This window comes from Cibotium barometz, chromosome 25 (assembly GCF_041138505.1).
Source record: "Cibotium barometz isolate CiBa-2024 chromosome 25, ASM4113850v1, whole genome shotgun sequence".
NCBI classification, from domain to species: Eukaryota; Viridiplantae; Streptophyta; class Polypodiopsida; order Cyatheales; family Cibotiaceae; genus Cibotium; species Cibotium barometz.
In genome coordinates, this window is record NC_141070.1 from 14,370,084 (window position 1) to 14,388,981 (window position 18,898).

The 18,898-nt window shown below is 43.0% G+C and overlaps 1 protein-coding gene across 1 annotated transcript in view; it reads right to left on the minus strand.

Moving 5' to 3' along the window:
- Window positions 1–8,515: 8,515 nt before the first annotated feature.
- Window positions 8,516–18,898, minus strand: part of LOC147624274 (Ubiquitin-like superfamily protein) — a 35,103-nt gene continuing 24,720 nt past the window's right edge. Inside the window, exons 2-3 of the mRNA XM_086819248.1 lie at window positions 10,533–11,073; window positions 8,516–9,305 (exon numbers count right to left, since the gene is read on the minus strand). Of these exons, the coding sequence (XP_086675374.1) occupies window positions 9,153–9,305; window positions 10,533–11,073 (694 nt within the window). The 3' untranslated portion in view covers window positions 8,516–9,152. The remainder of the gene's footprint in view (window positions 9,306–10,532; window positions 11,074–18,898) is intronic.

Genomic DNA, 18,898 nt, shown 5'->3' on the forward strand with positions numbered 1-18,898 from the left:
TTTGCCAACCATAAGCTTAAATGAAAGCATAGTTGGTTGGATGCAAGGAAGTGGAAACTAATTTTGCAAGCTAGAATCCTTAGCTATGGTAAAGTTGACCATGCATAAAAGGTGAACTTTAGTTATGAGTCCACCCGCCATTTTGACACCATCAAGTGTCTCTATGCGCACGGTGCCTTGTGGGGTTATCTTAGTGACTAGGAAGGGTCCTAAGCCTCTGAGCTTGAGTTTATTTATGTGCATTTTTGTGCAGAATAGGACCATGTCACCCTCGTTCATTTTTTTTTATCTTTTAGCTCATCGTCGAACCATTTTTTACGCCTTAGCTTTTCGACAATCATGCTATATATAGTTAGAAGGCATGTTTCATCGAGGTTTTCAAGCTCAAAAAGGCGACAACCTAAGATGTTACCTATGAGATTCTCTTGTATAGTGATGGGCAGGTGGCGCAGGGGCGGTGGACAATAGTGAACATGCAGCGGACGGTGCAGCTAGAGCAGCGAACCGCTTCAGTACCATAAGTTAAACTGAAGGGGATGGCATTGGTAGTTGCCTTGTAGGAAGTTCTATAGGCACAGAGTGCTGTCGGCAACTTTTTTTTCCCAATCGTGCAGCTGGCCTCCACAGTTTTAGTTAGAATGGCACACAAAACTTTGTTCGTGCTCTCATCTTGGCCATTCACTTGAGGATAATAGGGAGAGGACTTTCTACGATTAACAAGGAACTCTTGAAAGAGGAATTAGATTAATAAAATGTGTTCCATTGTCGCTCACAAGCTCTAGGGGGCAACCAAAGTGTGTGATGACTAATTCATAAAGGAATCTTGCAGTCCATTGCGCATCAGCTTTACGGGTAGCCCGAGATTCAACACACTTAGTGAAATAGTCTGTGGTGGTTGGCAGCAATTATATATCTGGCTTGAGTGTATATAGCTGCAAAACTAATGGGCCCAATGAAATCAATGCCCCACTTTTCAAATGGTTGCAAGGACACTACAGGTTTTAGGGGCATGTTGTCCTTAAAGCAAGCACTTGCCGCACGTTGGCATTCATCGCATTGCTTGATATATTCTGATGCATTTTCCACTAAGGTGGGCCACCATAACCCGATGTGAGGACTTTGCATGCAATGATATCTACAATGCCCCCACCAGCACCACATAGAGTGAGCCTGTTCTAGAAGGAAGACATATTCTTCTTTCACAAACACAACGTTAAGAATCTTGTCTTTTCTCTGCTTATAGATTTGGCCTATAATGAGTTGGTAGGGGGGTGCATGTTTAATTAAGTGATGGGCACGGTCCTTGTTTAGGAGGGGGTCCGCAAGTAAGCCATTGACCAGAAAGTGTGCTAGCTCCTCGCCCCACTCAGGAATGAAGCATAGTTGGAATAGGGTAAAATCTAGTAAATCGCCATCCACTCCCACTGGCAGCTTGCCGTTAGGGATCCTTAACATGTAGTCTGCCAAAACATGATGTGAGCCTTTCCTCACTGTAACAGTGAATTCAAACTCAAGCAAGATAAGCAGCCATGATCCTTCTTGTTGTACTACAAGGCTTGTTTACCAAGTATAGAAGAGCTTGATGGTCTACAAAGAAGATGAATTTGGTCGCCAAAAGATAATGGCGAAACTTCTTAATGGATGTCCAACCCTTCTTTTTCGGTCGTGGTATAATTTCTTTTAGCCTTGTTGAGTTGGCGGCTGGCAAAGCTAATGGGAAAATCCATCTTGTGTTCACCCAGTTGGGCTAGCACACATCCAACACAGCAAGAGCGGAGACATCGATGTGGACATGAAAGATAATGTCCTAGTTGGGGGACCTGAGAATAGGACTGGCCAAGGCTTTCTTTAGGGTTGTATAAGTCTGTTGGCATTCCTCCATCCACTCGAAAACTATCAAGAGTCCATAAAGAGGCCGAGCTATATGAGCATACATAAAAATGAATTGCCGATAGTATCCACCAGCATGTCCCATGAAACGTTGGACTCCCTTAAAGTTGGTGGGTGGGGGCAGCTCAAGGATGAGTCGCACTTTGCTATCATCCGTGGAGACTCCTTGTCTCGAGACAATGTGTCCCAGGATTCTCCATGCCTAACCCAAAATTGACATTTGAGGGGATTTAAAGATATGAGATACAGCCTACATCTTTCTAGCACCTTATGTAAACAATCAAGGTGGGCCTTCCATGAGGAGTTGACACAAAGGTCATACATAAAGACCTCATGGAATTTTTTAAGATATTCCTTCTGGGCCATGCACATCAGACGTTGGAAGGTGCTGGAGGCATTGGTCATCCCAAAGGGCATGACACGGTATGCATAAGTGTCCCATTCGTCGGTGGCAAAGGTTGTTTTGTGCTAATCCTTGAGGTCTATCTAACTGGAGAATCCATCAAGGAAGTTGTAGGCTTCCTTTTTTCCTGATACTCATTCTAGCACATGTTTGGTGAAGGTGAACCCTTATGGTGGCGGCATTTATCTTTTTGAGATCTACGCACGCTCTTACCTTCCCATTATTTTTGGGCACTATCACAATGGGTGATACCCATTATGTATGCTCTATTTCATAGATGAATCCGGCGTCACTGAGTTTGTCGATCTCTTCTCGGACCATCTTAGAATATTTCAAGTTCATAGGATAAGCCCTTTGTTTGACCGACCTTGCCTCATCAACCATCAGGATGGTGTGCTTGACTACTTTGGGAGGTACACCTTTCATATCCATGTACTTCCAGGCGAAGAAATCCTGGAATTTTGTAAGTAGAGTGATGAGATCGGTCTCTTCCTCTATAGAGAGGTCTTCTCCAATGTATACTGGCCTCGGGTTTTTGCCTGAGCCTACCAAGTTAATTCTAGCCCAAGGAATCCATTGGGCTTGTGAGTCCTATGGGAGTAGGTTTCTCTTGATGGTTCCACTTTAATGGCATGTTCAAGTGCCTGGGTGGCAACATTAGACAGGTATGCGGTGCTAAGCATGTATAGAGATGTGATCTCCTTCCCGTCTTCCATAGCAAACCTTGTTGTTGTGCGTCTAGGAAGGATGTCCAGGGTGGCAAGGATATGCATCCAATTCTCGGAGTCTTATGGCTCTAGGAGAGGTGCACATTCCTCACTATCCTTTTCATCATCTAGTGTCTTGTGGCACGTTTGACACATATGGACTGTAGTGGATCTAGTTATTGTTACTGAGTCCTCTGTGAAGGGTCTGCCACTCCTTGGATGTACCTTCAAGTTGATCTTTATTGTTTGATCTTTCCTTCGAATGTAGATGTGGCCGGTATCCCAATCATGGATCATTTTGGATTCCCTCATGAAGGGTCGCCCAAGGATGCAATCATATGAAACAGGCTAACGTCCAAAGTGCATCACCACAAAGGTGTGGCGGTAGGTAGCTCTAAGGATCTTTATTTTCAAATCCTTCAATAGACCAATGGGTCTAGTTGTGGCTCCATCAGCGAGTTTGAGTAGCAATGTGGTGTCATCCATGGCAGGTGCTCCCCATTTTTCCCAGCATTGTTTTGTAACAATGCTCACTCTTGCTTCCCCATCCAAGATTGTTGTGACCTGGAGGTCATCGAAGGTTATCGGCAATGCTACATTCAGTTTATCGCCTTCAAAGTATTGTCCAAGCTTATTTACTTGAACTGTGGGGGTGCTAGTGATTTCGTGGGGTACAACAAGTTCATCTTCCTTAGACTCATTAGAGCTATCTAGCTCCATGGATTCTTGCATGCCAGTCCCAAGGCGTCCCTCTGCCATGGAGAGAGCGGGTGTTGGTTGAGAAATGTTTGGAGGGGGAGCGGGGCCAGCAAGATAATAAACCATTGGAGGCCCTTGTCTTATGGGTGGGTTAGGATGTGCCCTTTGTGGTCCCATGTGGTATCCTGGGAATGCTCCCTGTGGTGGGTACTGTTGATATACAGGTAGACCAGGCTGATGAGACTAGGCCGGGTAGGCCTTTCTCTTTTGTATGATGTTTCTGGTCCTTGGGAAGATGGATCTGGCCCTAGGTTTTGTATGGGTCTCTGGGCCCTGTATGAATCAGCCACTCCTGAGACAGGCATGGCTCTCTAGACTAGTGGTTGGGTCTAGGTTTGATGGCTTTCGCTCTGCCCTATTTCCTCTCTAGGATTTAGAGACGGCGTGGACTCACTTTCTTGTGGATGTTCCATACCTCTCGCCCTGGGCTGCGGCTCTTCCGACTGTGTTTCCCATGATAAAGTTGCGGAGCCTCGAAACACGGCTTCTATGTGAATGTGTGGGAGAGGTAGGATCTTTGGTCTGTCCATACAGTGAGCTTCATGTTCTCCTGTCTCGAGGTCAAGAGTTTCTCGTCCTGTGCTAGGATGGTCTTCACTCTCACTGGTGTTATCAAAGATGAGCACCGTTTGGCTCCACGCAATATTGATCGATGGGTCTGACCTTATAAGAGAGGGAGCTTTGGAGAGTTTATGTCGTCAAAAAGAGAGTTGTTTTGCACCAATTTACCCAAACGTAGGTGCATGGAAGTGTGGAACTAATGTGCAGAACCCCCTTGTAAACAATCTTTTTTTTAATGGTGCGACCATACGCTTTGGGATGGTACGGACGTACGCTTCAAAAGGGAATGGCTGTACACGTCTCAAGGAACAGATGGCACATGCGTACGCTTCGTGAAGGACACAGGCGTGGCTTCAAGAAGGAACGAGCATGTGCTTTTGGATGGAGAAGGTACGGGTGTGGCAGGTGAATGGTACGAGTCTGGCAAGTGAATGGTATGGAGAAGGAACGGGCATGTGCTTTTGGATGGAGAAGATACGGGTTTGCTACGAGCGTATGCTTTAGACAGGACAAATCGATACAGGTATGGCAAGTTTGCCACAGGCATACGTTCTAGATAGGACAACGGGTACGGGCGTGGCACATGATGAATACTTTAGAACAGCTGTACACTTTCTGAAGAAGCTGGGGCAAAAGAGAATGACACGAGCGTGGTAGAACTGACACAGGGACGTGGCAAACAAGATGAATCCTTTGGAACAAGCATACCCTTCAGGAAGAAACAGCTGTGGCACTGTCAAATTTCAGAGATTTTTCATAGAATTTAAGGCTACAGGTCTGACTACCACCTACTATATTCCCTGGCAGTGTAGTTATACCCATTTAGTCAAATGCAATTGAATGCACTTTATGTCCACTTAATGCAAATATTCTATTTTTAATGCTAACTGCCATAATCAAGGCTGGAGATTTCCTAAGATTTGGCCAGAGAGAATGGTACGGGCATGGCACATTTGCCACGGCCGTGGCCTGTGAAAGGAACGTCTGTTCGCTTCACAAAAAAGTCTGCAGAATGTGATTTCCACCTTGTTTCCTCCTCATATTCTTGCGATTTCAAGTATCTTCCCAATAATTTTTTAGATTTTTTATTTAATAGAGAGCTTAAGCTATCTATTGATGCCTACAATGCTTAAAGAATCCTAACTAATTAAGATTAATTTGCTAATTAAGTTATGGTGCAAACTTAATGAAAGAAGAACAAAAAATCAAAAATTTGTATGAATGTCAAGGCCAAAGATTGAACACTTACTTGCTTTTCCCACACTCAGTAAAGACTTCAATGCTCCAATGCTCTAGTTGATCTCTAAAGCTCCATGGAATCACCATCAAACAAGCAAAAACAAGCTCAAACACAAGCAAACAACCGGTGGATTTGCACTTCAACCAGGCCAAATGAGGACTCTAGCAATGAACTAAGTGGAGGATCCTAAGCTAAAGGCAATCTCCGACAACAGCGCCAAAGATGTTAATCCTAACATTCTACCTTTCATACAAGAGAGAGGGAGAGAAGAAGAGAAACAACATGCAAGGGTCAAGTTCAGAGATGTGCACTTAGCCAACCCTAATGAGGGTTAACTCCTCGATGTGAAGCTACTAGGGCCTCACTCCACCTCTACTTGTGTCACCCAAGTAGAGATTCAAGAGCTAGGTAGAGAGCAAGGAGGAGGGAGCTACGGAAAGATCAACCTTCACTCCATGCCACATGCAAGAGGGACCTTGGTAGAGAGCAAAGAGAGAGGAGAGGAGAAGAGAAGCTAGATCATCACCATCCCTACAAGCACACACAACAATCAAGCATGCAAGCAACCTCAAAGCAAGCATACATCCACAAGGTCATAAGAGTGAGAGAAAGAGAAAAAACTCTAATAAGACTAATGGAATTTTCCCTTTTCATATTTCATAAAATGTCTTATATACAAGAGCTCTTAGTTTACAATGGCCGGCTGTTCATTAACAATTGGGGATCCAAAACTAGTCTTCCTAGCTCTATGTACAATTATTTCCTATGACTAACATTACACAAGCTGTAAGCTCGGTCATCCCATGTTTCTTTTATCATTAAGCGCTTTTCGTGGTTATAAAAGATAAGTTACAATGAGCGCAGCCATGCTTGAAAAGTAATGTTAACCACAGTGGTTAACACCAGGATCACGTCTTTAGTTTTATATCCTGGCACATCTCAAGGATCATGTCTATAAGCTCACGTTTTTTTGTATAAACTCTAGACTCACGTACTTTATTTTAATGAAAGGCCCTACCTGGGATATGATAAGTTTGGTGTGTAATTATTGTATTTTAATGCTTAATAATTATAAAATAATTATAATTGATAGAGATTGTATGATAAGAAAAGTCTTAAAGGACATAAGTAGATATGTCCTAGGCAGTGATAATTGATTGGTACAATATTAGGTATATTTATCTTTACCAATATTAGGTATATTTATCTTTAGACTCATGTCTGTTGACTCACGTCTGTAAGCTCACAGCTCACATCTCCTCACTCATGTGTTTGACTCATGTTTTTCGTGGGATAACAGACTCGATTCTTCTAATCTGAAAGCTCATTTAGCCTAGTTTTTGGAGTTTTTAAAGAGTTTTTAGACTTAATGAGAGATGATTAACAATCATAATTTTAGTTAATGATTATTATAAAAGTAATTATAGTAATTATTTTTTAAAATTATATTTACATGCTTGTAAGCTACCAATTCAAACACTGCATGAAAAAATATAAAATACATCAACAAAATTTAACTATCTTGCTCTAATCTACACTTACTGGAGCTTAATGTTAATGTTTTCAAAGTGGATTCCACTCCTAATTACAATTGCTAAGCTATTTCTCAGCTTAATGCAACGAAAACTAAGTTGTGTGGGCTCTAAAACTATGCAAACTACCAAGAAATTAAGATATTAATCTTCCAAGAGATAAAAATAAAGTGTCCTAATGCAACAAGCTTCAAAACAAAATAAAAAACAATAAACTAAACACATCCATGATGACTCCAAAACTATATGTTTTTATGAGGGTTGACCTCCTAATCAACACCGGACAAAATATTAGGTGATTCTAATAGCTTGGAATGGACGAATAAACGAAGCTAAGCCCTAGGCTAGTCCTCGTCGAGGCAACACCAAATATGTTCAAGCCAAGAGCTTACCTGAGCATTGTCGAAACGAGTGTCATTAAGTCTTATCTTATAGCCATAATTCCAACTTTCCTATGTGGGTGCACTAGCTTGTCCATCGTGTTGTCACACCTTAATGCTCCTTTGCCAAAGAAGAAGATAGAGCTCTCTATGCCCAAATAGAAGCAAAAAGAGATGGTTCTTTGCGATGGTTCTCACAAAAAACAGAAAAAGAAAAAGAAGCTAATGCAAGATAAAAATCTATAACTGATTATATCTGGCAAGCATTCATCAAGATTTCAATAGCATACATGCAAGCAAGAAGAGAAGAAAGAGGAGAGCTCACAAGTATTCTATTACAAAGAAACGATTGTGTATTACCTATTGTCAAAATGACTTATTTATTGGTGACTAGTTTCTATACAAACTTAAAAATGATTCAACCTCTATTACTGGTCTTAAGCAAGTATGTACACAATCTTTAGACTTTACCTATTTAATATTATCAATCAAGTAAAGCCACTTTATATTTTCCAACGTCATACAAAAGATAAGTGTCCATTCGGGCAAGTAAAAGATAACAAAGCACCTTGCCTACAGAGTGGTTCGCACCTAATTTACAATAGTCCATCAAGAGAAGATTGTTCATTGCTGATTGGAAAACTATGTCAAATGCAATTACACACAAAGTGTAGAAATAGAACATGAAATCAATTCATAATATTATAGTTACACTCCACACATCTTCACACAATCTCATTACAACAAGCTTATCCTAACTTCTCTTTCTTCCTTCTTAATTGCACTCTTCTAGCAAACTACACTGGCTATAATTCCTTACGAATGTTTGTGAAAGAAGCCAAGCTGTGGTCAATTTCACCCCGCATTTATCTATGTTATATACAACAAAATATTCCCATTGAAAAGGATCATTTCTTTTAGTCGTGACACTTTTTTGAAAAAAGTTACTTGTGGATCCACAAGTGCCACAGCTCAGTAAAAACACCTAGCACAGTTTGAGAAAACCAAACTAAAAAAAGGGCACCATACAGTTGATTGATTAATTTTATGTCCTAAACAAGCTTTTTCTTGCCATTTAGTAAAATTTTGCCACTAATACAACGCTATTTATTGACTTCTGTCACAACGTGCTAGTGCAGAATCTTGCTCTTTATGTTACTACAATTTGTCTTGCAAGCTAGGATAAGAATACAAGATCATATTTTCAACAGCTGGTATCTAAAATTGATTACCCATCCGTGTGTTCCACTGCCTTGGAACCAAGTTAAGTCAACATGCGTTGTCAGTTGGGTCAGCATGGGTTGTCCACATGTTCCTTCACTAATGTGGTCAGTGAAATAAAATTACATGATAGAATTAGTGACATTGCGCTACCTAAGAAAGAAAACACTCAAGGTGCAGGATCACTCTTCATTCAATCACAAAGAAAAGACTCACACATTTAAAGCAAAGTTGCTCTTGCAGTAACACTCGTCAGTGAAGCCATGATGCTGCTTCGTTGCACTTGTTAGTGAACTACACATGCGAAACTGCCTGAAGCTACTGCATAACTTTCAATTCCCAAAAGCCTCTTTTAGACATGCACAGGTTCATCAATCAGCTCTGCTGTTATTTCCAAGATGCTTTTTATCCGAACCTTCATGAGAAAGATCACAATGTGGTCGGGCTCAAAGCTTCAAACTACGCTTTTGTTTTTGCAAAATGCTTCTTGTCCAATGTCTCAAGAGAAGTAGTTTTCAGCAAAAATAACCTTCCTGCACGCTCTGCTAAGCTACCACCGCACTTGAGTCCTCGGGCCTGTAATTCATGTTTCAACCTTTCAAGCCCAAGAACCTGCAAAACAAAACAAAGAGACCCATACCATTGTTAAATTTTACAATTGAGGGGCCATTTTGAATATGAGTGTCCTATATGGTGCCAAAAGATTGACGGGGTACAGTAAACATCGTGGGTGATTAAGACCCATGGGATAGACATGCCAAAATATAAGAGTAACATGAAATGAAACAAAGCAGAGCAGCAGGCAATCACATATAAACGCTCCAAAGTAAAAAGTTTTCATGTAGCAGAACAGGGTACTGAAATAGTGATGTTTATGCATGCATGAATCCTACTGTCCTGCCAACCCAGGTCCATATCCTACAACAATCTAAATGAGCTTCTCAACACCTTGACAGCTCCCTGCCAGAAACAGCAACTCACCCTTTAAATATGCCTTTCTTTTGAAATCTCCTCTTAGTGCATCCCCAAGCCCAAGACAAAACCAGCGCCCAATCAGCTTGTTCACTTAAACCCTGACATCCCACACTACCAAAGCCCACTATCCCTGGCCAAGGCCTCATCCAGTCCTGGGTAACCACTCCATAGAAACCATGATTATAAATGGTTGACTCATTTGTAGAAGTCAGTAAAAGCATGTGCTGAGGTTGTCCCATAATTTTTGAATAACTCCCCTTGTCGTTGATGTCAGCATGATTATGACATTTGAGGACACAGGATGCTACATGCTCAAGAATCATTAGTGTGCTGGCATTATACGAAGAGTTTACATTAATACCTTAATAAGGCTTTCTCTTGAGTGCACAGATACTGAACAGTTATATGCATGCCAAGTATAAAAGAGAATAAAGGTGCACTTTAACTGATAAGTCATTGGCTATACAAGTGAGCAACTGTTCGTGAGTCATAATTGGGGTTCCTTATGAAGAAATTCTAAAAAACCAGAACCCTGAGCCTTATGAGATATAGTAGAACAGGACACTAGGGTTTGGGCTGGTTGCTAGTTATCCAGATAGGGGTGTGGCTGGGAGGAGGACTAGCCCACTCTTCCCCTTCAGTCTTTACTACCATGCAGTATGATTGGTCATGCAGTGATCTCAAGAAAAAAGGTTCAAATCTCAGCTCACAGCAGGTTGAGCCTGCAGTAAGGGTCCCAACTGTGAGGTGCACAGTGGTGGACCAGTCTTCCAGGACAGTGGCCTTGCATAGTGAAGCAGTAAGAAAAAAAATTAAAAGATAAAACGCTAGACAAGGAAAAAGATTTAAGGCAAGTTTGTGTACCTCCATTTCTGAAGCACAATGAAAGTCGTCAAAATTCAACTGAATCTGAGCTGAAAGATCCCCAGTAGCCACCACACTGACAGGAATGGCACCATTCACCTGGCATAGGGACCCATTGGAACTGGTCCTATTATCCACACAGGTGAGTGGTATGTTGGTGGCAAGCCCATTACTTCCTTCTTCACAAGATTTGGTGTGGTGTTCTTGGAAGTCATTATCCACGCGTATAGCATGGTGTTCATCACCCTCAGTGCATTCTACTATCTGAATACTCTTCTGAGTAAGGCCATCTTCAGATCCTTCCTCAGTATTCGTATCTTCAGACCCTTCCTCAGCATTCCCTTCTTCAGATCCTTCATTGGTATTCTTATCTTCAGACCCTTCCTCGGCATTCCCATCTTCAGATCCTTCCACAGTATTCTTATCTTCAGACCCTTCCTCAGCATTCCCATCTTCAGACCCTTCCTCAGCATTCCCATCTTCAGATTCCTCATTCTCATCTTCAGATCCTTCTTCAATAATATCATCTTCACTGGCGAGCCTGAATGTGATAACACACAAAATTTGTAAGATTTGTGTTTCTGAATGTGAATGGGCAACGAGACTGAGCGAAATATGAAAAAGAAAGATTTCAGACAGGTGATTAAGACTCATAAAATTAACAGCACAAAGGATAAACCCTAGAATATTTTCTTGCCCTACACCTTAAGGATGAGAGCCTTCCCAAGTTCCCACAGCTTCACATCAGAATATGTAGAGTTCCCATACCCGGAGTAGCAGTCTTGCAAGGACTAGTAAGCCACACCCACCCTGCCTTCATCGTGTGAGGACCAACCTCCACACCAGGGGCGTCATACTTGAACCACAAGGGCATTGTCATAAGGGGTGTACAAGTCCAAGAAGGGTAAACACAGTTAAGAAGCTAAAAGTAAAGAAGCACCCAAAATTGATTGTTGTCTTAAAGCTGGAGGAAAAATGAACTCTCATATTTATTCTCTAAACATCCTGAACATGGTTAGAGAATAAATATGTTAGCTAGAATGGCGCTGAGCATGGTTCAGTGCCATTCTAGCTATCAGGTCAGAGAAGCCAGTCAGATCTTCTACAAGGCTCCCCAAGGAATATTGTACCCAACATTTCATCCCGGACCTGGCTAACATGTTGATAAGAGAACTCATGTACATACTACAGCCCTACAGCCTGAGCCTGGATGATGCAGCACCACTCCATGACCATAATAGAACAGAACAGTATTATGTCCACCCAGTGCGCCCCACTAAACAATGGGGGTGGAGAACTCATGTACATACTACAGCCCTACAGCCTGAGCCTGGATGATGTGGCACCACTCCACGACCATGATAGAACAGAACAGTATTACGTCCACCCGGTGCTCCCACTAAACACTTTGCTAGCCCATTGTGCAGAGTGGGTGTCCCCACAACCATTCTTGTTGTTACATCCTGACACTGGACAGGCCTAGGATTAGGGCTACGGGCGTGTGCTAATCCAAGATTTAAGGCTTAGCTAGGACATGGGGACCTGTAGGATTCACAAGTGGGCTAAGGGCACTAGCAAAAAGAGGTCTGGATTGGCTAAGAGCTTATAATAAATAGCGGCTAGCCTAAGGCTAATACTGGCTAAAAGCTTCTAAATAAAGCAAGAAAGCAAATAAATATTTAATAAAGCAAGAAAGCAAATAATAAAGCAAGGGTCAATAATAGCCCTAGCCCTAATCCTAGCTCTGAGATGCTTCTTTCAACCCTAAACACCATCTAGAACATGCTGATACAAAACCGCAGAAGAGAGAGAGAGAGACAGAGAGAGAGAGAGAGAGAGAGCTGGAAATTCAGTGTTGGGGTAAAGGCATTATGCCCACCCTTATAGTGTGTACAAGCCCATAAGTTATAGTACATAGTACACTTAGTATTTTTAATGTACTAAGTGCACTATGTGTACTAGTGCAATATACATGTGTGATAGGGGAGTCACACACTCATCTTGATGAGTTGACTTATCCCCACAACTCTCTCTCTCTCCCTACTTCTCTGTGTATGTCTCCCACATGAATCTCTAACCCTAACTCTCCCATTCAACTGGTGTCAGAGCTAGTTATTTTTCTAGGGTTTCGTCGCCTGCAGAGAACCTGCGTGTGCTGTATGGATCTGCGTGTTACATCATAGCAGGGGTTGGTCCCCTGTGAGTGCTGGTTCTCGTGTGTTGGGCGCAGCCTGTGTGTGAAGAGGCCAGAAGCGACCAGATACAAGCGCAGGCAGCGCAGCAAGTAGCCTACGCTGCCCAGCAGGCAGCAGCCACGCTGCCCAGCAGGCGCACTTCAGCGCACCAACAACAGGCGCACCTCAGCAGACAGCCTCCACACGTAGTGATTGTGGTAGCGTGACACCCAAGATCACGCCTCCCTCTGAATTTTTTTTTTTGTCGCCCCTGCGCCGTCTGTACCATGCTGCTCGTCCAGCCCCGTACTAAACATGCTGTATACCAGCTCGCCCAACTTCGTACAGTACTCTGCTGAGTACTGTAGCCGTACAGTCATCCATACCTGCAAAGCAAAAGCATCATCAGTTCACGACTCCCCCTTTCTTGCAACAGAAATCAGAAATATTTCAGAGGTATTTTGCTTCAATTTTCTTTGGGATTTGCAATTGAGCAAGTACAATCATTAATTGAGCAGGTACAGTGCCAAATTGCTCAATTTTTTGAGCAAAATTGGCAAATTGGTTGACATTGTTCACAATCAGGATCAATTTGCAGGAAATTGGATGTCAGAATTTGGGGCTTTTGATGTAATTGTGCAATTAAGCACTCATACATTCTGTATGATGTGAGAAATCGCACATTTGGGCAAAATTGCAGCAAATTGCAGTGCAAATCAAGGGGCTTTTGTGCCGATTGGATTGATTTGCATGCAGGCAATCGCATTTGATGCCTTGGATAATGTGTTGATGCCTTACAAGCACTCAATGTGCCTGTAAATCAAGGGGCTTTCATGTATTGGATGTATATGTGGCCAGGGGGAAGCATCGCGAAGACTCTAAATGCCTTCATGTGCGTCAATGTACCATGTATGATCAGCAATTGATCTTAAATCAAGGGGCTTTTCAAGATCGTATGCTTGTTGAGCTTGGCAAAGCAACAGGCAAGACATTTATGCCTTGAATCCTCAAAAATCAGCTTGCAGTCAAGGGGCTTTTGCCCAATTTCTGTTCGGAACTGTTGTATGCAGTGTTCGGGACTGTAAAAGTCTGATTTTCACTCATTTGGACAGCCAGGAGAGCATTTATTGCTACTGTACCTGCTGGTACAAATTTGGCACAGCTTTGTGCAAGTTTTGGCATGGCTGTACACTGATTTGAGTGGGGAAAAGGTTCAATTTCAGCTGCTGTACTTGCCGGTTCAGGTTTGGTACATCATTGGTGAGCACTTAGTACTGCTGTACAGTACTTTGGAAGGGCAATAGAACACATTTAAGGTGCTGTCCTAAATCTGCAGCAACCAGATTTTGGTGATTTCATCACATAAAGTGGGAGAAAAGTTGCATTCTTGCTTCCGCAGTGGGAGATAAAGCTTGGGAGAACAACTGTGAGCACTTTGTGTGCTTTTGGTGCAGTGTTTGCACATTTTGCAGGGAGTCAGGCATTGACAGGTTGCATATTGCTATGGCAACCACAGGTGAGAGCTCTTCATTGCTTCACATCAAGAAGCTTGAAGGCTCACATAACTATGATATTTGGCAAACCCAGTGCTATAATGTGTTGCTCCAGAAAAAGCAGCACAAGCCTATCAAAGAAAGGGGTGTAAAGCCCGCTTCTCTTACTGCTGAAGAGTGGGAAGATATGGATGAGCTGGCAAGATCTACTATCATGTTGTCTGTGTCAGACTCCTTACTTTTCAGCATTCATAAAGAGAAGACAGCTTGGGGAATGTGGCAAAGATTGCAGGACTTGTATGCCCAGCAAAGTGCCTCAAGCAAAGTGTATTGGTTGAAGAAACTCATAGGTCTTCAGATGAAGGAAGGGGCATCTATGGCAGCCCATCTAAATGAGTTTAATGGTATTGTCAGCCAAGTTATAAATCAAAAGTTGGCAATGGACGATGAGTTCAAAGCCACTTTTCTCTTATGCACTTTGCCAGAGAGTTGGGACACATTCAGGACAGCCACTAGCAATTCGAATGCTATGCTGTCATATGCAGATGTTGAGGATGCTCTTCTTCAAGAAGAGATGAACAGGAAAAACAACTCTGTTGGAAAGTCCAATGCAATGAATGCACGTGGGAGATCCCAGCAAAGGGGTAAAAGCCAAGAACGGGGAAGGATCAAGTCTCGCTCCAAAAAGGACTTGGAATGCCATTATTGTGGCAAGAAGGAACACATTAAAAAGCAATGCTACAAATGGAAAAATGATCAAAAAGAAAAGGGAAAAGGCAAAGACAAAGACAAAGATGAAGCCAAAGATGTAAAGCCAAAGGGCAAAAGTGGAGTCAAGATTGAAGAAATCAATGTGTCACATGCAGGTGACAGTGAGGATGAGGTCCTATTTACGTCTTCACTTGATGCCCATTCACTTCTTACAGGTGGTCATGGTATGCACTCATGGATCATTGATTCAGGTGCCTCCTTTCATGTCACAGGTTGCAGAGACTTGTTTGTCAGGTATACTGCTGGCAATGAAGGAGTGGTTTATTTGGGTGATAACCATGCATGCAAGATTCTTCGCAGAGGTGATGTGAGGCTTGTGCTTTCAGATGGCTCACAGCTTATGCTCCATGATGTCAGGCATGTGCCTGAGATCAAGAAGAACCTGCTTTCTACTGGACAGCTTGATGATGCTGATTATGTTACCACATTTGGTCGTGGAAAGTGGAAAATTAGTAAGGGCTCACTGGTTGCTGCCAGAGGCTCTAAGGTGGACACTCTTTACTTCATGCATGCAGGTGTTTGTCACCATGCTAATGTAAATGCAACCGAGCTGCCGGAAATCTCTATGTGGCATAGCCGGTTGGGACACATGAGTGTCAAATTTTTCAGCCTTATGGCATGGAACAGGAGCCACCAATAGGTGATATGCAGGCTGGACAGCAACCTGCAAATGATGGTCATTGGGTACGGAGGTCCACTAGACCCTCCAGAGCCCCTCACAGGTTTGTTCCAGGGGTTGACTACTTGATGCTCACTGACTGTGGGGAGCCCTCATGTTATAAGGAGGCTTTACAGAGGGCAGACAAAGCTCTTTGGGAGCGTGCCATGAAGTCAAAGATGGATTCTCTGCACAAAAATGGAACATGGAAGTTGGTGCATTTACCTGCAGGCAAGAAGGTTTTGCCATGCAAGTGGGTATATAGGCTCAAAGTTGCACCTGATGCAAAGCCAAGATACAAAGCCAGGTTAGTGGCTAAGGGCTTCAAGCAGGAATATGGTGTGGACTTTGATGAGATCTTCTCTCCAGTGGTCAAAATGACCACACTTAGAGCTGTGTTAGCTTTGGTTGCGCATGATGATCTGGACTTGATTCAGATGGATGTGAAGACTGCTTTTCTTCACGGTGATCTCCATGAGGAGATATATATGCAACAGCCAGAGGGTTATGCAGTGAGTGGAAAGGAGAAGCTTGTATGCAAGCTGAAAAAGAGTCTTTATGGGCTCAAACAGGCACCAAGGGAATGGTATCATAAATTTGATACATTCATGAAATCCCAGGATTTCAGGAGAAGTGACATAGATCACTACTTGTACACCAAGAAAGCTTTGGATGGCAGTCTATTGATCCTCATCTTGTATGTTGATGATATGTTGATTGCCGGGAAATCTCGTAAAGAGATGGATGCCTTGAAGCAAAGGCTGCATCAAACCTTTGATATGAAGGATTTGGGTGATGCAAATCACATTTTGGGTATGCGGATACTTCGGGACAGAAATCAGCATGTGTTGTATTTGTCTCAGAAGGAATACATTGGCAAAGTTTTGCAGAGGTTCAATATGGACGGGGGGAAGAAGACTAGTACTCCTTTGCCTCCATATGTGAAACTCAGTGCTATGGACAGCCCACAGTCAGATAGTGGCAGGGCTGATATGGCCAAGATTCCGTATGCTTTTTGCTTGTGGCAGTCTCATGTATGCCATGGTTGCTACTAGGCCGGACATTGCATTTGCAGTGGGAGTGGTTTCTAGATACATGGCCAACCCTGGCAAGAAGCATTGGGAAGCAGTGAAAGGTGTCATGAGATACCTGAAGGGCACACAGGATATGTGCATTTGTTTTGGCAAACAGGATGCATTAGTGCATGGTTATACGGATTCGGATTATGCCGGTCATCCAGATAACCGGAAGTCTACTACCGGTTATGTATTTACATTCACAGGAGGTGCTGTGTCATGGATATCCAGGATGCAGAAGTGCACAGCCTTATCTACTACAGAGGCCGAGTATATTGCAGCCACAGAGGCTTGCAAGGAGGCATTATGGCTATCTCGGTTAGTGGTTGATTTGGGTTATACAGGGGATATTCCATTGTTGCATTGTGACAGTCAGAGTGCCATCCAGTTGGCAAAGAACCCTGTCTTTCATGCAAAGACGAAGCATGTGGATGTGAAGTATCACTTCATCAGAGAGGTGATAGAGAACAAGCAAATTCAGCTTGTAAAGATTCATACGGATGACAACCCGGCTGATCTGTTGACAAAGAGTTTGCCTCCGGAGCGGTTTGCTCATTGCAGACACTTGATGGGCATTGGATGAGGCCAGTTTCACCCTTGATATGGCCTTGTATATTATAATGTACATGCTGATTTTTTCTTTTCCTTCATTTAAGGGCACTTCGCCTTTAAGTGGGAGGTTGTTGGGGTAAAGGCATTATGCCCAACCTTATAGTGTGTACAAGCCCATAAGTTATAGTACCTAGTACACTTAGTACTTTTAATGTACTAAGTGCACTATGTGTACTAGTGCAATATACATGTGTGATAGGGGAGTCACACACTCATCTTGATGAGTTGACTTATCCCCACAACTCTCTCTCTCTCCCTGCTTCTCTGTGTATGTCTCCCACATGAATCTCTAACCCTAACTCTCCCATTCAATTCAGTGTATCATATGGTACAAAAAGGTACATAAATCCTTGCAACAAGGGCTGCCTTCCATGAAAAGGTATAAACCCTAATCTAGGCCTAATTCTATGACTCGCCCATTGCTGGCCTGAATGAGAAAAACGATGAGCATCCAATACTATTTATAGGCTGGATATGACTTCCTGGACAAATATTATGAACCTTGCTGCAACCGACTGGACATACTCCTGCTAATGCTGGCCAACAGCCCTCTTTGTCCTCCATTAGTCAAATCCCTGCCAAACTAGCAGCACTTGCTCCAAAATCTGGTTCTAGTGAGTCTTTATCATGTTGCCTCCAAGATTAGCCCTGAGATTAGCATGTAAATGTGTGTGCACATGACATCCCCCTCTCCTAAACTTGATGATGGGATTCCAATCTGCTTCTTGGATGACTGTCATCATCCCATTCTATTCCCGGAGTCCCTCTGTCATATTGCCTACCCTGGCAACCTTTTCACTGAATACCCGGTCCAGTCTCCAAATCCACTCTAACTCTGAAGAAGATATGTGCATCTGTTCCATCCAGTCCCATTCCATTCCTGCCCTGTCTCTGAACATTGTCTTGGTCTTCATTCCTGAGAAATGAGTCTGGCACTCTCACTCCACCCCTTGGAGGATCATCCTCCCTTGGAACCGTTGCCCGAAAGCCTTTCCTAGCTCACAAGACTGCCATCCCCTTTGGGCTTTGTGGAACACCACCAACCAACCTCCTGGGAGTTCTTCCCAATCTTGTGTTCCTTGCCCTAGGCCTCGTACTTGTGCACTTTCTTGTACCTTGGTCCTGTACACCTTCATATGGGACTGAATCAATGTTTAGCCTTGCTAAGCTTGATGCTCTAATACCAATGTTACATGCAGAAGCTCTGAGATGCTTCTTTCAGCCCTAAACACCATCTGGAACATGCTGCTGCAAAAACGCAAACAGAAGGGAAAGTAGAGAGAGAGAGAGAGAGAGAGAGAGAGATAGCTGGAAATTCAGTATATCATATGGTACAAAAAGGTACATAAATCCTTGCAGCCCTTGTCTGCCTTCCATGAAAAGGTATAAACCCTAATCTAGGCCTAATTCTATGACTCAGCCCACTGCTGGTCTGAATGAGAAAAACGATGAGCATCCAATACTATTTATAGGCTGGATATGACATAATAAACTGGCCGACTGCTGGTCGGCCAGCTTCCTTGACAAATATTATGAACATTGCTGCAACCGACCGGACATACTCCTACTAATGCTGGCCGAC